Source organism: Botrytis fragariae, assembly GCF_013461495.1.
Source record: "Botrytis fragariae strain BVB16 chromosome Unknown tig00000795, whole genome shotgun sequence".
NCBI lineage: Eukaryota > Fungi > Ascomycota > Leotiomycetes > Helotiales > Sclerotiniaceae > Botrytis > Botrytis fragariae.
This window is the reverse complement of record NW_023501011.1, coordinates 734229-759020: the sequence shown is the minus strand read 5'-3', so window position 1 is coordinate 759020 and position 24792 is coordinate 734229. Positions and strand designations below refer to the sequence as shown.

Here is a 24792-nt window from a genome sequence, read left to right as displayed (position 1 = left end):
AGTATGCAGAGAAATCTCAGCTTCGTCATATCTCTTATTGTAAAACGGTAAAATCTCGCGGTGGTGTAAGATCAAGGAAACGTGCTTGCTCAGCTTGTGCCAAGTCTAAGACGCAATGCGATTTAATACATCCAAGCTGCTCACGATGTCTAAAGAAGAGCTTAAGCTGTATTTATGAAGGACTTCACTTGCCGAGAGGAAAAATGCTAGAGCCAGAAGCAAAGAATCATGCCGATACTGATGCGGATGAGATCGAAGAAGTGTCTTTGATTTTATCTTTATCACAAGACGTCGCTGCACCGGTCTTGCTGGATACCCATGAAGCCGGTATGATTTCGAGCGCATTGCAGATTTGGGATGTTATCGCCGAGGATACCTTGAATCTCGAACTACCAAATGAAGATTGGAACCTCGATATTGAAGAATGTATCTTAGAGCATATGGATATTTCAGTTTTCAGCAAGCCTACAAGATATTCCCCACGACTGTTACCAATAGATACGTCCCCTGTTTTCGCGAGCTATCAACCGGAAGATAATGGTTCATACTCTAGACTATACAATCAGCCGGTACCCAACGCCCCAAAAGCATTTGTACTTCGAAAACTGTCCAATAATCAATTTTCCCTGAACAGAAGCTACATATTGTGCACTTTACCGACCTACCCCTCAATGCTACTTCCTAGTAATGACGATGGACTTCCACCATTTATTCACCCTCATTTCAACAACCGTAAAGCGCTTCCCGCACCGCTAGCTACATGTGCTAACCTCATACAATGGATAAGTGTTAAGAACGAGGATAACGTTTTGTTCATATGGGGGTGCATTAGAATGGAGATTGACAGAATATGTACCCAGGTTTGTTCACAAATCAACTTTAAATTGGGTGTACTCTAAATGAAAAAAAATGCTAGTATACAACATACAATAGTGAAGATTCCGTCGCCGCTCTTCACGCCATAACGATTTATTTTCTACTTCGAATTTCAGAAGATAATGAGAAGGCAACTAATTTTGATGTTCCACTAATTTCCACAATGATTGTAAGTAAATCTCATTCGCATTCTTGTTATCCGCGATGCTCTCATACCGTCACACTAATGAAACGATAGAAAGTTTCGATGTACGTTGCTCACCTGGCAGAAGACCTCCAGAATGAGGGTGTCCCATCGTGGAAAGAATGGGCACTGGCCGAATCCACACGCCGGTAAGTAGGTCAACTGTTTCCAACATTTAGTTTATCAAGAGACCTACCGCTGCAGAATTTTATCTCACTAACTCGAATATATCATACTCAGCACAATTATCATACTATTCTTTATCGACCTTTTCTTTGATGTCTCCTCCTCAGTCCCGGAATATCGCTGCGACGGAAATCGCCTAAAATATATGACTCTACCCTGTTCTCGCAAACTCTGGAGAGCGACTACAAATGAAGCGTGGGAAAATGAGTATACAAATTCAATGAGAGGCATACGGCTTACGTATGGAGATCTGATAAATTCTCGAACTAGGCCTGAGGATCGGAGATTAGATGGGTGGTTGTCTCAGTTGGATGAATTTGGAATGCTGGTTTTGGCTGCGGCAAGTTTGACTTCGTGAGTAGTGTAAAAGGAGAAATATGTGAAAGTAGGAGAGAAAGTGGAAAGGATACAGAGGATAAGAACATTAGAATAAAACTTACTATACTCAATGAAAATACCACGCATTATTATTCTCTAAATCTATCTACTACTCTTCCATTCTCACGTGAAGTGTTTTTGACATTTTATCTATCGAGTCACTATGTAGAAACAGATCTCGAGGACTGGTTGAGATCTCCACTTTCAAGAGAATGATAAGCTGTAAAATCGTTCAAATGTAATAAAGCTACCCATCACTCAATCCATGACAATCTAGCTGTCCAGCTCGGTAACCTTCAACAAGCGCGACCATGTACCCAACATATCAGTTGTATTTCTCGGTAGTCCAATATGGCGACTGCGGGCTCTTAGAAGCATAAATTGCATCTATCGCTAAGCTTCATAGTTGTTGAATGCCCATGCCCTCCTTGAATTCAATGGTACGGGACTCGTCTTGGCCATCTTCGAATGCAAACACACCCAAAAAAAATAGTTCAAGCATACCAGCATTTGCCTGTGCTATGTTAAAAGGTGTGCCTTTCATATTGATTTCATCTGTTAGACGGAGCAGCTCTGTCGTAACCTTCCGATTGTTCTTAACGCGCTCCAATACTTTCATGCTTCCTAATCTACGTTTGAAGTTTGCGACGACTACAAAGGCATCAGGTGAATATTTAGCTGTTCCTCTGATCTCCTTGAAAACTGGACATTCAAGGATTTTCGAAGATATATGGTTATGATACTCGCAACAGGTTGTTGACGAACTGTTCCAATTCTCGATAATTTGTGGTTCCGATATCAATGAGTTGATTTTATAATTTTTGGCAACTGGAACTCCAGGAAACAAGCTTTCCCAATGTTCCAGTTGTTCCGGGCGAAAGGGTTCGAGATACATCTTTGCCAGCTTAGAGGGTCTGGATTGAGATGCGAGTACTACCATCGAGTTCAAGAAACGGATGAAGTAACGCAAGGGTCCTGGAAGCTCTTCTATACCTCCTAATTCATCATATGAGGATGAGAATGTTTCCTCGATACGTGTAATCCATTGGGGCTGTACAAGTCTGACATGTCCGTCCTTGATTCTGAACCATGTAATAAGGTAGTTCGTGACAAAGTCTTGTAGAACGAAAGCACAGTACTTATGAGCCAAGCAATACAGCTCTACCCTAGTATTAACGGACGAATAGGAAGTGTTTTCTTCTGGCATATCGATTCGATTTGTATAACACCATTCGACCAATAACTCGAATGCGTTGAAGTTATCCTCCGGTAAGTCTATGACTTTGGAGGTTGCCTCACTAAAGTTCCCCCGGAGCATGGCGTCGAAAACTTCCAGCTTTTCGCATATGACATTTTTGTGCACTTGAATAGGCTTAAGTTCATCACCTACTCGCAAGATGACGAGTTCATCGCCAAGAAATCTGTTAAAAAAAAAGTTAGTTTATTTCGCATGATACTGGCAATGATCATAGTTGAGCATGCTGAGACTTACTTTGAAAAGTGTTTGGACTGTTTTGATATGGGGGAAGGGTTTGCGCCATTGGCAATTTTTCTTCTGGTACTACGTTGACAGGAGGACATGGCGAGGAGATTTCCTCAAAGGGCTGGAATCAGATGAAATTGGCCAGTAGAGAAATCAGTTCGCGGCGAGAGCGAAGTCAGTTGCAAAGGGAATCAAAAAGATGACGTGCTTTCATATGGTAATCCGACAAATTTTGGTATAAATTTGATTAAAAAGTCGATGATCTCGAAGTGGGTGTTTATGAAGTGGAAGTTCTGAAGAAGTCGAATTTTGTGAGAAGGGGGATTTAAGAAGAACTTTAAATAACTTAGCTTGTGATACAATGGCCGTATAGAACGCGTAGAGTGAAAATTGGATGCCGTGTTTTCATCTGTAACTGTTGTAAAGTTCAAAGCAAAGACCGTACATGATGGCCTCGGTACGACTGTCATTTCAGTCGCTCACTGAAGAAGCCATTGGTTGCGACTAGTAGAATTTTGACATTATACAATAATCTCATGTTACTCATCCGGTGAGAGAGGCGGTGAATTATAAGTGATAAGCGGTGAGATTTAAAATTGATGAACGTTGAAAATGAACAAATTTGCAGTTTTGGCTTCGTTGTCATTAAGAGTATACGGCCCCTCTTCTCTAGATTCGATGTGTTATACTCCTAACGAGCTGAACTGATGACAATTGTCAAGGCACCAAATTGTCTGATACCTTCAGCCATAAAATATCAGATTGACAAGCACACTAATGATCTCAAAGAAGCTTTCGTTTGCTTTCTTTGCTGCCAGCTTCCAGGGCTTTAAAGATAATGACCCAAGGTTGAAGGAATTATAATAGAGCTGTGCATATGTATATGTACTTATTGGGGATAAAAACCAATGCCGATATACCAATTAATTGAGATTAACTTCCCTTGAGGACTCTTGTAATCATCATAGCACTTGCTATCCCACCCGTTCCCAATTTGAAAATGTTCATAGGTTACATGAAACAATTACAACTTTGTACTGTCAATGCTCAAGTGATATGCTCTAATCGATCAATCGGTTCAACAAGTAGGAAAAAGGAAGGGAAGCATAAATTCCAATGGATTTAACATCCTGATTGATATTGCTATGAGTGGATATCTTGACAAGGTGCAAAATCTCGTAGATGTATTCGAATTACTCGATGAATTGATGTTGAGGTGGAAATGGCACTTCGATGCTTGGCCTGAAGAGAAGAGAGCCTAAAGGGTAGTCGCGCTAGCGGCCGTCTCGCCGAGTGATGCATGGTCAATGCTCCGTTTGTGGAACCAGACTGACAACTTTGACATTTGACATTTCTCCATCTACACCAACCTCAAGCCATTCTGGCTGTCTTTGATACTCTTACTGAGGAAAGTCCGTGTGTCTTTGCTTTTGAATAAATTCAGATGATAGTCTAACATCTTCATGAGTTGGCAGACCTGGATCTATATCTTCCTTTACAAGCTGGATGGTCACTGCATCCCGTCAGGTCTGAAATGAAACCATGTTTCATCAATGTAGTCGACCTGAATATGATGCATCCAATTCATCGCATACTTCATATTTTCACACAGAGCATTCGGATTACTGTTGCGCCGTCACCGGCCTCAGATTCTTCGTCCAGTTTCAGTTTCTTGCTGGTGAAGCTAGCGGTCAGACCTCCTCGCCACGTCTTTTTGCCCACCATCGCATGTTTCGCCTTATATGGAAAGTCTTTACCTTATCCTTCATCATGCATAGCAAGAATGCCATTTCCAGTCCTAAATGATTGCAGTAGCGTCATTTTCGATCTGATTTGCGAGGTGCGGGTAGATCTGATTGAAGTACGTTTTTGTTTCCTCTAGATACCTGGGTAGTCAGCCCTATGAGCTATATCGATGCCGCTTAGACGATAATCGGCTCGCATGGTAGAAGATTTAGTTAGTCTCTATGACAAGATTAAAATGCGCTGCTCTGAGGTTACCCTTGTTCCGTTTGCAAAGACATAATTTGTACCTCGCGCATCGCTTCCGTTGCGGTCTAGTAAAAATCCCAATTGCATAACAGCTCCAGTTCAATCGTCTGAAGTTGTTAACTTACAAAACAACTAGTAAATCCCATATTCGCAATCATGCCTCAATCAGATTAATTTGAATATTCGGATTGAACTTGAGGTGAGCATTCTCGTTACAAAATTACCCTATGAAACAAAGCTTAAGTAAGGTGTTGTAAAAACAGCCAATCGGGTACAATGCTGCGAATCTAAATCAGGAGGCTCAAGGACGGATCAAGAAGATTCGGACGCAAGTCCAAGTGGAGTACGTTCCATATGTTCTTCCAAGCTTTAGTGTCGATGCTCCACATTGGCATATATATACAATCTGCGGGGAAGCATCATTCCTCCCTTCATCAATCACTTTCTCTAATCATTTTCATCTGATCGCAATTTTAGTCACTTTCTCAAAGTTGACAACACATTCATTTCATACCTCAAAACATTCTTTCCACGTTGATCGTGTAACACGTCTCCTTTATTTTTCTTCTTTTCACGCGCAGGACGAATAACGAACACTATCTTTGACCCGATCAATTAAACATTATTTCCCATTTAAAGCCATGAAGTTCACAGCAATCTCAACTTTTCTTCTTGTGGGTCTTGCATTTTCAGACAGCGCATTAGGCTATGCATCTCGTCATGTACATCGTCGTGCATTAGGACCACATGCGAGTAACATTGCTCCATCTCCGTAAGTCATCACTGATGGATATAAAATGATGTATAAATTGACGTTTAAACAGAAAAATTGTCAACTTGAACAATGCCCCAGTACCCACCCCTCTCGCACTTCTCCCACGCCAGAACAACACCAACAATGGCGCCACCGCACCCAACATTAACGCACAATTAACCTTGACTGCCGTTCCCGCCAACACAACCACGGTTTTAGTCTCCTCAACTTCAACAGGTCCCGCACCGACCGGAACTGCAGCGGCCGTGGGAGGTATTCAACCTCCAAATGTCGAAACGACAACTGATCCAGATCGACCATTTTCTGTGAATGGAAACACCTTTACGGATATTGAGGATGCTGTTGATAGGTCATGTGCAATTCAGCATAATGCTTGCGCGGATGCGATTAATAATGGGGAGTTGTCAGATGTGGAAATTAGTGATTGCGATAATCAGCTTTCAAAATGTGTTGCGGCTGGTTAAAAATGAAACATTAGTTGGCTGCGAAGTGGCGTGGAGTGAAGAGAAGGAAAAGACTTTGAGAGTTTATAATAGTTGAGCTATCACTGTTTAGTTTCCCTTTAATAATGACCACGATATATCCTTCGGATGCCAGTACAGTGTTTTTACTGAATGTGTATGTATTATCCGTAACGCGTTCAACCGAACCTAGATATTTCACCTAAGTCGTCTGGAATAGGATGGCCGGGTTCTAGAATCCTGGGAAATGAGTCTAGCGTTATTCAAATCGGAAAGTCAGTTGAGTTGATTCTCATGCTTATAGGAAAGATCATTACCATCATCTCGGCAGGAGTTTGCAAGATATTGCGTCTCTCTGTAGGCTTCTTCCAGATTAGGTTTTGATCGTTCGGGGTCGGAATTGTGATTGAGTATTAATGAGAGGTCGAAAGATTCATGTTCTGGTACTCATAGAACTTGAGTCATCCATGATTATAAAATCGAGCAGTATTATCATTGTCTCGTTGAAAGGATGTGGGACTCGACAATCTTGTCATTCAAAAATTTGAAAGATCTGGCGGCAAACATTCCAAACCTATAGTAACTTGTTGGAAAGCTTTAGAATGTTTTTGCACAAAGAGAAAATTGTTTGGCGATTTTTTGATGCTTCCATAGATCTAGAAAAAATGCAGAAAGTTAAAATCTGAGGTAATGGCAATCTGAATGTCGAGGACTTTTGGCCCTAGCAGAACAGATCCTCGACTTCATGATAGGGGTCATGAGGCCCTAACTACACTAAATTTTGTTCACACTAAGTGTACAGCACCGTGTAATTTTGGTTAAATACCTCGAATCTCAATTCATCACAATCACAAATTTCCCGCCCTTTCTTTGCGATGCCTTTTCATACGCTTCAACACCATTTTCAATCCCAATCTCTGTCCATGATCCTTCTTCTGCTCCTTTCAACGACCCTTCTTCGAATTTACTAGTCAGTTCCTTCAATTGAACCGCAAGATCCTCGACACCATATGCCAATGTATTGCACCCTACCAATGACTTTTCCCCTCGATAAAAACTCAACATATCTAATGTCAGTCCCGTATCAGCGCCACCCCTAGGTGATGCAATAAACGCTAATCTACCTCCTCTCGCAAGCTTATTGACAGCAGCCTGTACCAAAGCAGGCTGACCTACAGTATCCGCCACAATATCCACACCTTTTCCATCCGTCAAATCATCAACGGCATTGAGTTCTGGATCAGTCGCAGTGTTGACGTCATCATTATCGCTTCTAGTAGCAGATATCACTCGACAACCCATACACTTCGCCAATTGAACTATTGCCGAGCCAACAGCACCATTTGCGCCTGTCACCAATACCGTCTCGCCTTTCTTGGCATGTGCCCGCGAAAGTACAAGGCTTGCAGTCGTAAACGGAACGCCAACACAAGCTGCCTGAGTAAATGAGAGTCTAGCGGGCTTCGGCGCAACAGAATTTTCGGGAACGAGACAATATTCGGCTTGGAAACCGTCCTGGGTGAAGGCGATTGTGTTCCCACTGGTACCGTAGACTTCTTGCCCGATTCGATCAGATGGGCCTTCCACTACAATTCCCGAAAAATCACGACCTGGAGTTCGGGGAAATGTGGTATATGGAAAACCACCTTTGGAATTCAGAAGGTCGCTTGGATGAATTGCCGAAGCGTGGACTTTGATGATGAGGTGGTTTGGTATCAATGTAGGCTTTGGGACATCCTGGAGAACCAACTTGGGTGCTGCTGCTGGATCATCGCGGATAAGTCGAAGTGCTTTCATTGTGGTACTCATGATTTTTTGAGTCTGATTTGAGATGATTCGATATGACATGCAATTAATGCTGAAATGGGAATTCAAGAAAGTAATACTTTTGATGTGCTTTTTGTAGAGGCTCCGAAATCCTGCAGCTCGATTATTAAGAAGCTACTAATCACCCGACATGCCCCATTCCCTATGATTTAATTTTTCCTGGTGCATTAGACAAGTATTAGACAAATACCAATTATGATAACAATCATTAGACACTGGGTGTTGATATTTCAACTGTTGCTCTTCATCGGGAATTGGCGGGGTAAAAATCCGGTATGGAAGGTTACGGAACATTAACCCCTTTCCGCAATATCCGCAAATAAATTGAGGGGTGCTCGGGTAGGTGCACAGCGACGGGTAAGTATTCAGGTTTGTAAATAATACATCACGTTCATTCTGGTCACTCATATTATTAATTATTTGAGAGTATCAACTGAATATTGATCTACTAATAGATATTGACAAATGTTCCGTAGAATATTAGTATCCATGCCGCTGATTCCCAACCTTCCTATTATCTAGCGTTTATCACGCTATCGAAATACCAGATACAACAAAGTTCTTTGCAGAGGCTTCCCTTGCTAATCGAATTCCCTTTGATTTTTGCTTCACTCCATCAACATTTCTCCAGTCACCCGTCTACCATAAGACCCTGAAATTAGGTTGGGCAAAGGAGAAGCCAAACTGCACAGAGACCAGCACGAACAGGACCAGGGCCTCCCTCTCTAAATTCAACAGCTTCCCCGTCGTCTTCATTATCCTCCATCATATCCTTTTAGGCACCCTGGAATCCAGTAATGCCAAGGGCCTCGAAACCAAGCTCTTCAATTGTCTGAGCGGATGTGTTAATCTCATGCTCTAAGTTTAAATGCTCTGTGTTGTCATTTGTCTTCTGGTGAGAGCAAGTAGTTGGGGTAAAAGCCGCAGCAAGAGCGAGTGCTTCGGCCACGTTAATCTTGGGTGCGATGCAGGTGGGCTTGTTCAACTCAGGATTTGACGGTGTACTACATGGGGCAGGGTAGAAGCCTGAGATACTCAATGTTCTATAGTAAACATGATTGCATGTTCTGATAGAACAGACATGTTCATATTTGAGTTTATTTCTAGGTTCACCTTTGGGCTCCACTGTAGAAGGCTTCTTGGTAGGTTTAGAATCTGCTGGATTGTCATTGATGCGACAGAAGCCATCGATGCTGAATTTTTGGTAGTAAGCATGACTGTATGAGTGGACAGGACAAGTATGTTCATGACCAGTTTCCTTTGCCTTAATATCTTCTTGTTCATCACCAGTCTTTTTGACCCGCTTGTCCTCTTTGGGAAGCCCCTTGGTTGGTGGTAGAGAAGTGCAGGCAATGGGGTGAAAGCCACAAATGCTGTATCTTTGGTAATAAGCGTGATTGCGGGTGGTAATGTTAGAGTTATCAATGCCAGTGGATGAATCGTCAGGCTTTGAAGTTCTATTTGGTTTAGGAGCTATGAAGCTAGGGCTACAATAGTTTCTTGAGTGGAAGTGTATGAAGCTTCTACCCATGCCAGTAGGTGTGTTGAAAGATGTACGAGCGGCCATAGGACGTTTATTTGAAGCTCTCTGCAAAACAACATTGCGTGAAGGTAGGGATTTCATAATTACATATGTTCTGCTGATCGACTGGGGTGAAATGCCCTCCATGCTGAGTAACATGTCGGGGACTTTGGTAGATTTATTGTTTATTGATCGAAATGTTGTGATACTTTCTTGGTACTAGAAGGTCAAGGAATTGAATTGTTATAAAGAAGAACAATAATTCACGATTAGATTATCTTATAGACTTTATAAAGATGTGAAGTTGAAAGGAAGATGGTTGATAACTAACTGCTACAGCTTCCTTTTTACGGCTTAACTAAAAAGAGAGTGTGATTGGAACATTTTAACAATCTTGTAATATGATGGATAATATATAAAAGAATTGACTGTGGTGTAGTCCTTGTTGTATCGGTTGAATGAAGTGAAAGAGATAGGAGCAACAATCATTCACTATATCGCTTGATTCGCAAAAAAGTTTATTTTCGGAGAGAAGCTTTCGAAGAATATTCCAAAACGAGCCAAAAGCAATATAGACTAGTATCATGTGGTAAATAAGAACTCTGGAGGTCAATTGATTTAAGTTAAACCAAAAAAGAAAGAAGTGATGAAGAAAGGGGGTTCTAGGTAGTTGCAGCAGGTGCGCAAAGACTTCGCAGTGAATTACATTTAAGTAACATGATGTGATACGATAGTGCTAATAATACCCAGTACAGCTCAGATAATACAGCTCACTTCCTTGTGGACGAATGACAGTCGATTAATTTGCAATTTGTTTCAATCTACATACAATGTGCTTAACAAACTCCTCCACAATCCAAAAAGATATCCGCAAACAGTTTCTTTCAAAGCTGAGTTGATGCTCAACGATGAGTAAAGCCAATGGTATAAATGTAATAATAAGCAATATGTGCAAAGAAAACAATAATGACGCCCAAAATCCAGCCAAAATTTACAAAATTCGCTATCGGCCAATCGTTCAGCCACCAATAAAAAACAGAAAGCATTATATTCCAAGTATGTATTGCAGGGGAGGATTTTCTGCAAACTTCCAATATCCCCAACACCTCAAACTAATATTCGTCCGCGGAAAAGTGATTCGGTTTGCTCGCTTGGTCGTCTAAATAAATTAGGGCTGGTATCTTCCACTCAGGGCAAAACTCTCTCTGGAATTCTTTCGTCATTTTCTGGTAAGTTTTGTCGATAAGTTCGAAATTCACCTTTTTCTGAGCGTCAATCTCCGTTTGGTTGCCGTCTTTGGTGCGCGAGGATACGTCCTTTCCGGTGGTGGGTACAGATAAAGTCTTCAACTCTGGCATTTTGGAGAGGATCGTGAAGAATTGCTGAGTGCGACGTTCGATTTGATCGATTGAAGAATTATCGATTCCAAGAAATCTGCGGAAGAAGAATCCATTGAGTACGAGGTGGTTGACTTTGAGAGAAGATAGTGGACTGCTTTCTCCGAAGTCTAACCATGAAGCCCAAAATTGAAGTGGGAAGAATAAGTGTAGGGTGTCGGACTGCTTGTTGAAGGGGAAAGATCCAAACATGGCTGTTTTTCTCATGTGCCTTTGAACTTCCTCCATCGCTTCGTGATTAACGAGAAGTGCAGGGATGCTGGGAGTTTCAAAGACACCTTTCATGGGATAGAGACCACCATTGTTTTTCACCTGAACGGCAACGTCTTTTTGGAAAGTATAGTTCCATATCATACTTCTGATCTCCTGAGGAAGTTTTTCGAAAAGGTGAAACTCGGTAAGTGGTTGTGTTGCTTCTCCGTCGGAATTCGAGGACATGATTCTTTTTACTTCAATGGTAGTACGTTTGGTCTCAACGAAGTCTTCAGAAGTAATTGATCTTCTTCTTTTGACTCCTTGTCCTTTTCCTGAACGGTTCATATCGCTAGATTCCTGGAAGAACATCTTTAGATATTGATACGTTTAACTTTATGAGTAGAAGTAATAGATTTAAGGGGTATGCGTAGGATGTCGAAAAGATTTGAATGAAGGTCGCAAAAGTATAAGTGTAAAGATTAGATTAAAGATGATGTGTGTTATTATTTGATATCAGAGATATCAAAAGAATTATAAGTGTAGGATGAAGTATTAGGAAGCGTTGTCTAATATATCAGAGATGTTCGAACAAAGTGTAGGTGAGTGTAGGTGGCAAGCTGGGTACTGGAAAGATCAGAATGAAATGACAGGGGGACAGACTTCAAGTTTATAGGATCTCAAGAAACTAGATCGACACTTCCATAGGAAAATTCTGTCTAATCAGTACGTACTATTTCAAGTCCTAATGCTTAATTCCATATTGTAGCCTTTTCTTGGTACATGATTCCAGCTTGGGAAAGAGCTAATTCATGCTCTAAACGTCTATCTTATACGATTATGCTTTCTTGTCACAAGCTATTTCATATCCTAATCCTTAATTCATACCACAATTCTACTTTTTCACATAATTCTGAGCAAGCTTACTCATATACTACTCCTCAATCTATATACTAGTAGCCCTAATTGTGGAGTAATTCGATTTTAGACCCGAGCTATAGATGACAAGCACATGCTAGTAATGCTAATCTAGATTCATTCTAGAAGCCTCTCCTCCCCACGATTTATTTTTGGTAGCTTTTACCACACAGGTTTTGTGAATCGTTATCTCTTGATGGATTGAACAAAGCTGTCATTCAATACAAACCACTTCATAAGTAATGATATTGGATGTAATAACTTCTCGATACATTATGCAACCTTCATGGCTGGATTACTAAAATGGGAAGCATATTTCATAAATTTCATGCGATCTACATTGCTCCTCTTCATGTGCCACCAGAAATACCAGAGACGCTAAAACACAAAGTCCACCATCATCCAAGATTTCTTGAAGATCTTTAGGTTTCCGAAGCTAATTTGGTTTGTATTGGCTCTAGAAAAAGAGCAAGATCTGGCCAAGGATATTTTACTCCGCGATTCAAGAGAATTCATTATATCCCTCCATTCTCAAGTCCATAAATGGTCCTTTGGCCCAATCAATAGTATCCAGCCAATCTAAGTCGTCCATGACCATCGGTTCGAAATCAAGATTTGATAACGGAAGTGTAGTAGAAGTGGACGCTTTGGGAGTATTGGTACTCTTAGGGGGATCAAGAATCTTATCCAAAGTCCTCTTGACAATTTGACGCATTCTTCCACATAATTCATGATTCGCGGCTGTCGGTCTTACCCAATCCAGGAAGCCGACCAGTAGACTAAGGTTTTGGATTACTTCTGATCGGGGCAAGTAGTATGCTGGCTTAGCTGCGTGATTTTCCATCTCTTTGATGAGTTCAACACATATGACGCCTGCTGATGGAATTCCGTAACACATGATCTGAAAAGTTTGTTAGCTTTTCCTAGCATAAACTAACAACCGTGAGTCACTACTTACAATCCAGTCATAGTCAGAATAATAGGTCAGAAACCGATCTTTGGAAGTCCACATTGACACCGTTAGTGCCAAGAGTTGTCTCGAAATGTCAAGCAGTGGCTGCTTGTCACCCTTGACTTTTCTGACGAAAACTTGTTCCAAAATAAATGAGCACTGAAGACAATTGAACTTAAGTGCAGTCTGTATCCAATGGGTAGTTGTAGATGAGTTGGTTGGAGTAGAGCTTGAAAGACGAAGCCATGGTGGAAGCCGCTCCTGAATATTCTCGTTTCGTTTTCGTAGGTCCCTAATCTAATTAGACACTGAATGGCTTCTCGGAGCTCTGCTTACATTATACGAGCTTCGGAGAATTGGTTGACAGTCCGAGTGAAATCTCGAGTATTTCATCTATGATCTCACCATACATCATCGATGCTCGAATTCTCGAGGAAGAATATATGTTACCCTCTCTATTCCAACCGTTCTCATCCAGCTTCCTCGCTGCTTCTTGAAGAGTCTCTTTTCCAGCCAGAAGAAGCTCATCTTCGAGATCAAGAGGTAATGGACATGAATTATAGCGACGGCTCAAGCCAGGAGGCCTACCAGTGAAAATCGATAACGTTTTATCGTTGACAAATATAGCAGAGAATATACGCCTCTTGATCTCTAGCGAAGTCGTAACTCCAGCATCGGGGCGAATGGCACAATGGTGAAGGCCTAGAGCTGTAGCAAGATGAACTTTGTCGCCCTGTCGTCTCCATAATTTGAAGGCTGTAGCATCATTATCAGCAACACATTCATCATCGTTGACCAGAAATAAATAAGTCTTACACATATCTCCTATGATCTCACTCTGAAGTGTGTTTGTTTTCCACAATAAACTCAGCATAAGAATGTTACCTATGTCCATCTTACTACATATTTCTACACAGCCCTCGGCACACTCATACATTTCTTCAGTAAAAACAAGCCTCTCCTTTCTTCTACCTGACTGTGTTTCAAAAAAAGATTCTTGTTCCTTGTCTCGCATACCAGCAGCCCGATGTCCCAGTACGCAGAATAGTATACCCAGAATTTCCCACCTAAAGTTCATACCTGACATTGAAGATAACCAGGCATCTCCATCATTAGCCTCAGGGAATTCTATACTGGTATTTTTGCTTAACAAGTATACTACCTCTTTGAGTCTTTCTGGCCTCCTTGGATGTCGTAGACTTTGACCGAATGTGGACCATAGGGATTTCATACAGTGTAGGATAGTAGGCTTGTGGAAAGCGTACTCTATTGATTTTAAATTATAATTTTCCATAAGTGACTCACAGGTAACTTGGTCAGGAAGTTGACTCAAAATTCTCATTCCCAAAGATATTTCTGCAGTTTGTTGACCATTCGTGACTATAGATAACGTGGGGGGCGTCGTTATCGAACCTGAAGCAAATGCATTTTCTCCCTCATCATCGACATCCGACACGAGACCATTTTCGTTATCAAGAAAGGGTGCAGAAAAACTCGTGGGACCATAGAACCCAAAGACTTTTCTTGATGCTGCAGCATGATCTATCCGTGAATCTATAGAGCCAGAAGTTTGCGGCGACACTATAGAGTCGTTCGTGATATCTCCGACGGGAAGAGAAGGATTGGATATCGAGTGTTCAGAGGAAGGACCATGACTAGGAGGATGCGAGGGCACATATATACAATTTGCAGCGGCACCTTTTCGTTGACACCTCAAGCAAATGGGAGTTGTATGATCACAGCGTGTTTTTGCCTTTCGACAAGGTTCACAAGCTTGATCCTTACGTTTCCTACGTCGGGGGTTGGAGGAATTGGAGGGAGGTGAAGTTATCATTGACATTAAAATTAAGTTGGAGTTGAAATGGGGATGTATTGTTTGAGTTACAAAACAATAAAACCCTGATTAGTATTTAGGCAGTGGTTTTGATAAGTTAAGAAAATACTATGGGAAAGAGATGTTTACGTGAAGGCACCGATAGCACGGACGATAAGATCAAGAGCGACCTCGGCGCTTACGACGAATTTGTCTGACAGCAGCAACGTCATCATCATAGTTAGGTATTCAGGAAATCGCAAGATATTGCCTGAGTATATAATTCGAAACTTTGCCTTCAAGATGCTGTAAAGATAGGTTTTGCCGAGATTCGAATAAAGGGGCATCGAGGTATCACAATACCGACTAATTTCTATAATGGTAGCAGTACCACTACCATTCTAGAAATCTGCTGGCCAAGAGTTACTTTTGAGTCAATGCTCAGTTCTACCTCTACGGGTATGACGACATGAACTTAAGACATCTACGAGTAGTGATTATAGATACGTCTTTCTTCACAATCATGAAACTGCAAGGGAGAATCAGCCTAAGTACAGAAGTCATATTTCCGAACGCCTGTACTTGTAAAGTCACGAGAATTTAAGACCAACGACATAGACTCCCACTTTTCATATACAAGAAGAGTTGAGGATTAATCTCATGCTCTCATAATAAAAATCACTATGTTTCAGAAGCACCGGGATAATAATTAAGTTCATAATTAAGTTCTATACTCCACTCTTTAAATTTCTCTTGGAATTGTTAGTGTTCCTCTAAACGATCTTTCGGCGGCTAATATACAACTCTCGTAAGTTTTTCCTCGCGGCTCATCACATCATCATTAAAAATCTCAAGGTATGAAGTATTCTCAATGAATTCAATGTAATGATATCAGTATACAAAACCTCCCTGCAAAGGTCTCCTTTAATGGGTCATCATCAAAAAACCCAATGACCATGATAGAAGACCCAACTGTCCATCCCTACAACCATCTGCAAATATTCGCCAAGGTCCTATAATTCTCCACGCGCAGAATCCCATTCAAATACTGCGGGTTTGTCTTGAAGAATTATTCCCATTTCTAAAACTTACAGCCTGCGATACTCCTTCACCACGATCCGACTTTCCTCTAGCACATCACTTCATATACCTCCACGTGCGTGTGAATCCTTCCAAATCCGAGAATAGAAATCCGGGGTGAATTCTCGGGCGGCAAGAATGCTCTCACGAACCCCGTGCCTACGACCTAAAATTGCGTTGAAAATATTTAAATGATAATTACCATCTATATACGCAAAAACGCGAGAGATTTTCAAAACTCCACTTGTCTTTCTGATCATTCTATCCTTCTACCCAAGATTTCCATCTCATTTTGAAATTTCCGACATCGAATACCCAAGTGGCCAAGTCCAAAGCTCTCCCTCCCACAAGTGCGTAACGCCTCCGGTCACCTTCCCGGCCATTCCATCATTCCCAACGCTTCATCCGTTATACACAGTGAGATAATAAAGGTGTGTTCTCGACTTTCTCGAATCATTAAAACAAACATTGTACATCTAATTCCCATCAATCCTCATGTCTCTCTCCACATCTCACACCCGTCCCGTGCGCCAGTTCTTTTCTGACTGTTACTGGAAAGTTATTTTTCTCGTCGTCGATATCATTGTAGAAAAATATCGATAACCAAAACCAAAATGGAGAGCTCCTCGCGGAATACTACGGATTTTGTGTATTTCTACGGCCAGAAAATGAAATATACAGATGAAGATACCTCAAAACGTAAGATTCTCTTCACATCTCCATCTTCATCTCCATATTATCAGAACCCCATTCCCACTGATTCCTCCTCCTAGAATCACCCCAAGACACCACTTCTACTTCCACTTCCACACCCAATTCGACCCTCAAATCCTTATCCTCATCCTCATCCCCCAAATTTCCCAAATACCCCAAGCCCTCCACATCAGAATCAACAACATCACAAGCCTCAATCTACCCCTCAACCCCTTTCTCCAATTTTCCATTCTCGTCAAATAGATCCGGGACAGCCCCCAAAATATCAATCACAACAACTATCGGTTCCATGATCTCGAATCATCAGAATCGGAATGTGGGACTTTCGCTTATGACGAGAGATTTGGTGGCCAGTCCCGTTGAAGATTTTATCTTGGGGAGTCCGCTGGACGGGTTCATGTAAATTTCTGAGGGAGGGCTTGTTTGCTTTGTGGATACTAGCATTTGGAAGAGGATTGGAGCTTTCATTGGGATTGGGTATTTGGAAGGGCGGGGGGTTTCTATGTATATATGTGATTGTTAGTTGAGGGGAATTTCTGCCCGACTTGGATTTTGAGTAGGGGGACTTAGGAATTTTGAGACAATAGGGAAAAAAATGTATAGCGCATCTGAAAATGAGTATCAATACAGGGATATCGAATTATCAACATGAAACTTGATTGATTGGTTGCGTCATCATGCTTCTGACTTTACAGTCATTGCGGATAAGTAACTCTAAATCTTGTCGCACACAACAATAGACTGTGCGGTGATAGAACCAAAAAACAACCTCCCCGTTTTAGGGTCATGTACAACCGAAGTAGCAGCCGACAGAACACTCGCCTCAATATCCTCTAAAACTTTCGTAACCACATATTTCCACCCTCCATCCTCGGTATCAAATTTTCTAATCCTGAAAGCCGTAGCTGGAGTATTGATTGTAGGATCATCAATCGATTTTACCAGCTTGACTACATCTGGAAATGCGGCTGCCAGAATATCGCCATTAGCATCTACGGATAGATTGTCCAATGGCATTTGCAGATCAATTTCGTCAGTTTGAGTAAATGTATTGTTGGCTTCCAGAGCATAGACGGAAACTTTTCCTTTGATGGATGAGGCGACATAAAAGAGGCCATCTTGTCCTCGAACAATGCCATTGGGAAATCGATTGGAGGGACCAGAGTGACATTGATTGTCAGACCCACACACAGCGATATTTCCTCCTCCAATGAGCATATCTAATGAGCGAAGCTATATATTTGTGAGCAAGCCTGGACAAATGTATTAATGGTACAGGTCTACTTACAAGTCCGGTCTTAGTTGAATGATCATTAGTGACTACAAACCCACCATCTCCGGTTGCGGCAATGTTATTTGGCGTTTTAATGATTGGATTGGCAACGGTCTTGACAAATTCCAGTTTTTTGGTTCCAGGAACCAAGTCAAAGACTTCGACGGTGGAGTTCGCTCCTACTTTTGTAGCGTCGAGAAAATTGCCAGATTCATCAATTGCTGGCCTGTGATTGACCATCCAAAATCTCAATCGAGAATCAGACAAGAACTCAACATCAAACCCATGGACATCAATAGACTTATGACTATCCACCCCCTGATACCCTCCTGAAATTTCTAGCGTGTGTAGTCCAAAGAGTCCATCCTCTCCCGGCTCATCGATTTTAAGTACTGACACGTGATCTTCCAAGGTTCTTTGGGATACATTGTAAAGATTTCCCCTGGAAATTTTGTAAGTATGTCGTGCCTTACAGACATAGAATGAATATTGACTTACCCCGGACCCCAGCCCCTTCGACTTGCAACTGTCGAACATGCAGCATACAGTGTACGATCCTCGTGATCAAGAAAGAGATCTTCGCAAGATGCTAAAAGCGGATGCTCTACTCGTCGACATGTAAACGGATAATCTTCGAGATTGTTATGAATTCGTCCTACTCCGAAATTGAGGTACAACCAATCCTTCAGGATTGTTTGATAAAAGACAGCAGAAAGGACGGTCAGTGCTCCTAAAATGATTGTTTTGGAGCCCATTATTCCCAACTGTGAAGGTTCATTAATTTCCTCGGAAGCTATCGGTATGCAACCTTATATATAAAGTTTGCGGTTTTGGAAAAGAGTTTGTATCAAAATGTCTCGATAACATTACAGAAAGTGTCGTTGGGATTTCCCCCTGCTGACAGGGTGACAATCCTCAGCGGCTCAGACCCATATTTTACTAACGTGAGATGTAAGACCGTTGCATGTGCATTACTAATAAGTGATGCCAGAAGCACAAAAGCATGATAAAGCTTACCTTCCTGGTTAAATTAACTCGGTGGTAATTCGAGTGATTAGTTGAAGCTCAAAGTATCATGGATTACATGAATTGAATTGGATAGTAGGTAGATCGAAGTAGACACTTAATTAGGGACTCGTGAATGTGAGATAGCTGATTAGATAAGCTACACGTGACTGAGAGCGCTGAGACGAGCTAACTGTTTTGAGTTTGGCGCATCAATTCAAAGCGAGCTTTCATCGGAACCTTTGAAGTTACCCCTTCATCAAATGAATTATCGCCAGCATCAACAACTCTTGTGTCATTGTATCTTGTAGTTTTGTCGAAAATGTGATCAGGGAATCACTGTAAAGGATGACTCCAATTTATTGGTTTACTGGGCTTATGGGCCATCATTCTTCATGAACAACCTGCTTTCGAAAGAAGGATATCCACATAAACTTGTTTCTGCGTAATATATTCACTTCCAAGAATCAGTAAAACGTCATATGCAGCAACAAAGCATAACAGGACAGGTAGGTTGATGAGTATGGAAAGATAGGTTTGATTTGAATATATAAGAGATATTAAGATCTGTTTATTATTTTCTATTTCCTTCATTCCATCAACAGAACTCTTCTTCCGCAGAATAATCAATTACACCCATTAAAATCGCCCTCAAAACCAATAACATCCTCCTTTGAACTTCTAATACCACTTTCCAAACCTCCAATATGGCCAATACCCTTTATGTCGTCCTGGCGACCATCACAACAATCGTTGTTCTCGTTGGCGGTGCCTATGCCATGGGACTTCTCGACGATTACATCGAGGAACTGGGCGTCTTCGCATTTAAATTCAAGGCCAAGGCTGAAGCAAAGAAGATGGGTCTTCAAGGTCTTCAAGAAGGAACAGATTTCCTCGCAAGTAAGTAGCATCATGTCCCTTGCTTGTGTTTCCTCATTCTTCGGACCCTTCATAATTGATTAGTGCTAATGACATGTTTCTGTAGGTGACTTGAAGGGTAATCAACAAGCACAAAATGTTAGAGAAGGCAAAGGACCCATTGGCGGATTGAAGACAAACGGAGAGGGCCTTGCAAACGGGATCTTAGGAGGAGCCGACTCTTGTGGAGATGGTTTGGTTGGAGGATTGAAATCTGGTGGAGAAGGATTGACCGGAAAACTTTTTTAAGGATAAAATTTATCGACGGAGTCTCCTTTAGTGTGACGACGTAACGAACTATCGATTACGAATATTACGAAGTTTACGGAAAGAAAAGCGGTTGGTTTATGGATGCGGGGTTCAGTCGGATTGATTAGTTTCGTCAGTAAGAAGTCGGCTATGACTTATGATTTGTGGTTTCAGATGTAACGATGGGATGAACTGTAGTGATAGAGAAAATCATATCAAGGCGAGCGTGGGACGGCGTTACAATGCACAACAATCACACGATGCAGGAGTTTCCTCCAGATTACAGACCCCATCACCCAGTGACCAGTGAATCAATGCATGGCCCCTTTGGACCCCATCGTCAACATTCTCACTTGTGACCCTTTTTCCCCCTTTCAGATGCAGTTGACCGGAAATCAACGTCAGGTTCAAAACAATGCACGATTAGTAAAATCAATACCGATTCCACTCCCGAGAAGAAAGGGGCTCTACGTTGTAGGTATATATTTCGTATCTTGGGTCAACTTCTATGCTTCTTTGCATTTCCCATGGCAACACCAGGTACGAATTAGAGTACACAAGGAACTCTCTGTTAGCCACCTCATCTTGTCCCACCGAGCCCACTTCCCTCGTGGTAAAAATGGTAATCGTAAGCTTCGAGATTTATCGTCAAATTTTCGACATGTCTGGGTAAACAAACCTGGTGATGAAGTCAGCCCTTCCTGGACATCAAGGAACCCCATGTCTTTGGAATCTCAGAAACATTCTCTAGAACGAATACACTTACAACGCCCTTGATCACCCCTGGGTTATTCGGTGCTGAGGGATTCCATTGGTAAGGAAATTTCTTCCCAAATTTGTTTCCTTTTTCTGTAACGGAAAATAAATGAAAAATAAAATTGGAATGTTCCAAAAATATGGATAGATTGATATATGTCGCGAAGGTATTGTCGAGCGATTGGGGCCGAAATATCGATGAAGAAAATGTGATATCGAATTAGACTGATGGATTTTCAATTTAGCTGAATTTTGCTTTTTTTCTTCTTTCTTCTTGCTTTTCTTCCATGAACTTTCTTTTCCATCGAGTCGACAGAGCATAGCGTGGAATTAAGTTGAACCTTCCACTTCTTCTTTCTCTTTCTTCATTTCCTTCCTCCTTTCTTTCTTTCTTCTTCTGCATTTGTACTCCAGCTCCGACTCCCTTGGTTCTCCGAAACACGTCTACACGACAACACAACGCATGACATCAGTTTGTGTCCATTTGCAGCTTTCCCCAAGTCTTGCAGCGAAGGACTCCAGTTTGCATCGTAATCTTACCACCTACTCTTCCTAAATTCCGGTACTCTTCTGTATGCTCGGACATCATTATATTGTCCTTGGAACCCGCCCGCCCCTTCCGCAAACTTTCGTTCGAATACTTGGAATTGATTGGTGATTGGAGACCATCCTAGGAAGAAGCATCGAAAAGCAAAAACAGAAACTAGCAGGACGGTTACTCAGCCCGCACGCATCCAAGGGCTTGCAAGTTGGAACTAGGAACTTGGAACTGTACCTGGGTAACTAACCAAATACCTACTCGAGTAAGAGCGATTGTAAGACTACAAGACTACAAACAAGACTACAAGACTACAAGACTACACAAACTGTACCAACTTACTTCGTTCCTGTCAAGCCTCCATATTTCCTTCCGTAGATACCGTTCTGCTTAACTAGCACTTTTTAACAACGACCGATCACGATTCAATTTCACGACCCCAATCATTAATTGACCCTGACCTGATTTGGGACATTCTTATTTTTTTCTGCATGAAGAGGGCAAAGTCAAAAGAAAAGAAAAAGAATTCAAAACCCCTCAATCCCTCCTGGATTCTCTTGTTTTTTTGAAGAACGACAATGAAAGGGTTCTTCCTTTTGATCAGTCTGGAAATATAATTTATTGAGAATGCGACAAATTAATCCACATATCAATCCAAAAGTTTGAATGTTTTGATTAATAATTGTTTTATTCTTTATCCAATCCATACATACATGAGTAGGTACAGAAATCGAGTTTGCCGGCCAAGTATCTACCTACCTATCGACGCATAGACTGTCGTCATCAATCATCACATTTTCCCATCCCACCTCGAATAGCCTAAACGGAGGAACTTCTCGCACAACATACTAGGTATTTACGAAATCAACCAGACGAAAGAACAAAAATGCAAAGAGCAGTCTCATGGCTCCCATCATGGGACAGGACGAAAACCACCAGTAAGAAAGGTTTTGATAAGACCTGGGCATGGGCAGATAAACTGGGTGCTCCCGTCAATCGATTAACAAACAAAATTGGTTCCGAAGCTTTTTGGCCCGTAAGTTTTCCTCCCCTCTCGTTCACGTTCTCCAAAGTCTGGTTTCCAGATGCTGATGAAGACAAATAGACTTCTTTAGACAAGGAATGCGATAAAGCTGCTCGAATTTTGAAAACTTTCTGTAGTGAGTACTTTCGGCCTACTTCTCACTCCAATTCTTCTGAGTGCTCTCGCTGACATGACTACGTCGTAGAGGATGGATTTTACACCGAAGAAGATCGACCATCGACCCAAGTTGGTCCTAATGCGAATTCCAAACAAAGAGTTTTGAAGAAGATTCCACAAAAGGTTATTGAAAATGCCGTCGGTTTGGCCATATTCACAACTATGCGAACAGGCTTATGGATTTCGGGTGCCGGAGGATCTGGAATATTAATCGCGAGGAAAGAAGATGGTACATGGTCGCCCCCTTCTGGAATTCTTTTACATACTGCAGGTCTGGGCTTTCTGGTCGGCGTCGATATCTATGATTGTGTTGTTGTCATCAATAATCGCAAAACTCTCGAATCCTTCACGAAAATAAGAGCAACCTTAGGCGGGGAGATCAGTGCTGTCGCAGGTCCCATTGGAGTTGGAGGAGTTTTAGAGAACGATGGAAACTGGAAACAAGCCAATAAGCCAATATTCACTTACTTAAAGTCCCGTGGCTTCTACGCAGGTGTGCAGGTAGATGGGACGGTTATCATCGAAAGAACAGATGAGAACGAGCGATTTTACGGACAAAGAATTGGAGTTGCAGACATCTTGGCCGGAAAAGTTCGAAATGCACCTTTTGAAACGAAATTGCTTATGGAAACAATCAAGGCCGCAGAAGGCAAGCAAGATGTGGATACAAACTTGTTGGATCAACTGAAAGATGAACCATCACCTGGTGATGTGGATTTACAAGCTCCTACTTCGATGATACCAACCTTTGGCATACCTGAACCAGATGATCCGGACCCTTTCGGAGTATTGGCATTAGAGGATGCAGGATTCGAGATTCGCGAAGCGGGAACGAAGGCTCGACCAGTCAGTTCACAATTCGAATACAACCCATCTCCATCAAGTCCGATCTTCACCAGATTCAATAGACGAAGTTTCGACACTCAGGGTGCAAGGAGTAATAGAGAAAGTTACATGTCAGGGAAAACAAGGACAAGTACAGATCGAGGAACGCAGACTACTGAAATGGGCACACAAACAGACGATTCACTTTCGATCCGATCACCTCGCACATTATCACCAAGCACGAGCCCAAGTTACAGCGAAGACAACAAGATTATAGAAGAAGACGAAAAGGCAATTGTATTGGAACCGGAGGAAGTCGACTACACGAAAATTGATCTCGGACCATATCAGAGCTTGAACCATAGCCAAGAATTTGACGGTACGACAATGAACGGCAGTCCTCTCATTACCGAGGAAATCGATGAGAGACGAAAAGATTCAAAGGATTCATTCAACTCGATGGATGATCTCTCAGACGACGATGAAGATTTCGAAGAAGAGGAACCTGTAGTTTTCGAAGCTGCTTCAGCACAAGCTACAGTCATTACACCCCAAGCAATCAAGGCACGAGGTGGTGTTGTGAACATCCCGAAGAGAGGTCCACCACCGCCATTACCCCCAAGGAATTCATTGAGGAACAGCAAATTTTCTATGACTACCCCAAACAGTGATAGAAGTCCATTGAAAGAAGGCTTTGAAGAGGTTGATGTACATGGCGTTGAGAGTAACAACATCAAGAGAAGTAGCTTGGAACAAGCCAGCATGACACCACTCCCTTTCAGCCCAAATAGAAAGAGCTTTGAGCAATCTCAAGCCAGCATGGTACCACTTCCTTTCAGCCCAAAAAGACTGAGTTTCGAACAAACTCCTGTCCTCATGGAGGATGTTGAATCAGAGGAATCAGACTCTCATGAACAAGTCGAGGAAGGGCACGCAGAGATCAAATCAGCCCACGAAAACTCTAACTTCAACGAGAAGATCGAATTCCACGATAACGCACGCTCAACTGAGCGACCTACTCTTACCAAAGAAAATACCGAGTCCTTTCACTCAATTGCTGTGAATATTCCAGGAGGGTGGAGTTAGAGAATGATTGAAGAGAAGGAGAGACTTGTATAAAAGAAATGATTCTGTATGAATTGAAAACTGGATATCGGTATATGGGTTTAGGATTTGAAGCTTCGGTGTACACACGGAGACTCCAATCATAGTATGAACGGAGTTTGAGGAGTTTGTTATATATGGGTTACATTGGGTTTCATTTCTTGGGGTTTGGG

General features: G+C 41.8%; 10 protein-coding genes across 10 annotated transcripts; 4 read left to right on the top strand and 6 right to left on the bottom strand.

Annotated features, from left to right (window-relative positions):
* Window positions 1-203: 203 nt before the first annotated feature.
* Bfra_007144oa (uncharacterized protein) lies at window positions 204-1604 on the top strand (the record flags this gene model as incomplete). Its single annotated transcript, XM_037337518.1, has 4 exons — window positions 204-860; window positions 917-1045; window positions 1115-1209; window positions 1301-1604. 4 exons carry the CDS (start codon window positions 204-206, stop codon window positions 1602-1604), a joined length of 1185 nt encoding a protein of 394 aa, XP_037186898.1.
* A 420-nt stretch (window positions 1605-2024) lies between these two features.
* Window positions 2025-3205, bottom strand: Bfra_007143 (putative btb poz domain containing protein; the record flags this gene model as incomplete). Its single annotated transcript, XM_037337517.1, has 2 exons — window positions 2025-3045; window positions 3117-3205. 2 exons carry the CDS (start codon window positions 3203-3205, stop codon window positions 2025-2027), a joined length of 1110 nt encoding a protein of 369 aa, XP_037186897.1.
* Window positions 3206-5740: 2535 nt separating this feature from the next.
* Window positions 5741-6338, top strand: Bfra_007142ia (uncharacterized protein; the record flags this gene model as incomplete). Its single annotated transcript, XM_037337516.1, has 2 exons — window positions 5741-5871; window positions 5924-6338. The coding sequence occupies 2 exons, from the start codon at window positions 5741-5743 to the stop codon at window positions 6336-6338; spliced, it is 546 nt and encodes a 181-aa protein (XP_037186896.1).
* An 831-nt stretch (window positions 6339-7169) lies between these two features.
* Window positions 7170-8144, bottom strand: Bfra_007141 (putative alcohol dehydrogenase protein; the record flags this gene model as incomplete). Its single annotated transcript, XM_037337515.1, has 1 exon — window positions 7170-8144. One exon carries the CDS (start codon window positions 8142-8144, stop codon window positions 7170-7172), a length of 975 nt encoding a protein of 324 aa, XP_037186895.1.
* Window positions 8145-8937: 793 nt separating this feature from the next.
* On the bottom strand, window positions 8938-9831 carry Bfra_007140 (uncharacterized protein; the record flags this gene model as incomplete). Its single annotated transcript, XM_037337514.1, has 1 exon — window positions 8938-9831. The coding sequence occupies one exon, from the start codon at window positions 9829-9831 to the stop codon at window positions 8938-8940; it is 894 nt and encodes a 297-aa protein (XP_037186894.1).
* Window positions 9832-10796: 965 nt separating this feature from the next.
* On the bottom strand, window positions 10797-11645 carry Bfra_007139 (uncharacterized protein; the record flags this gene model as incomplete). The annotated part of the gene is made up of 1 exon (XM_037337513.1): window positions 10797-11645. One exon carries the CDS (start codon window positions 11643-11645, stop codon window positions 10797-10799), a length of 849 nt encoding a protein of 282 aa, XP_037186893.1.
* A 1048-nt stretch (window positions 11646-12693) lies between these two features.
* On the bottom strand, window positions 12694-15189 carry Bfra_007138 (putative fungal specific transcription factor protein; the record flags this gene model as incomplete). The annotated part of the gene is made up of 4 exons (XM_037337512.1): window positions 12694-13092; window positions 13150-13440; window positions 13487-14933; window positions 15176-15189. 4 exons carry the CDS (start codon window positions 15187-15189, stop codon window positions 12694-12696), a joined length of 2151 nt encoding a protein of 716 aa, XP_037186892.1.
* Window positions 15190-17464: 2275 nt separating this feature from the next.
* Window positions 17465-18778, bottom strand: Bfra_007137 (putative serum paraoxonase arylesterase protein; the record flags this gene model as incomplete). Its single annotated transcript, XM_037337511.1, has 3 exons — window positions 17465-17983; window positions 18039-18465; window positions 18522-18778. 3 exons carry the CDS (start codon window positions 18776-18778, stop codon window positions 17465-17467), a joined length of 1203 nt encoding a protein of 400 aa, XP_037186891.1.
* A 957-nt stretch (window positions 18779-19735) lies between these two features.
* On the top strand, window positions 19736-20195 carry Bfra_007136 (uncharacterized protein; the record flags this gene model as incomplete). The annotated part of the gene is made up of 2 exons (XM_037337510.1): window positions 19736-19928; window positions 20014-20195. The coding sequence occupies 2 exons, from the start codon at window positions 19736-19738 to the stop codon at window positions 20193-20195; spliced, it is 375 nt and encodes a 124-aa protein (XP_037186890.1).
* Window positions 20196-22375: 2180 nt separating this feature from the next.
* Window positions 22376-24601, top strand: Bfra_007135 (putative duf500 domain protein; the record flags this gene model as incomplete). Its single annotated transcript, XM_037337509.1, has 3 exons — window positions 22376-22525; window positions 22595-22649; window positions 22719-24601. 3 exons carry the CDS (start codon window positions 22376-22378, stop codon window positions 24599-24601), a joined length of 2088 nt encoding a protein of 695 aa, XP_037186889.1.
* Between the last annotated feature and the right edge of the window lie 191 nt (window positions 24602-24792).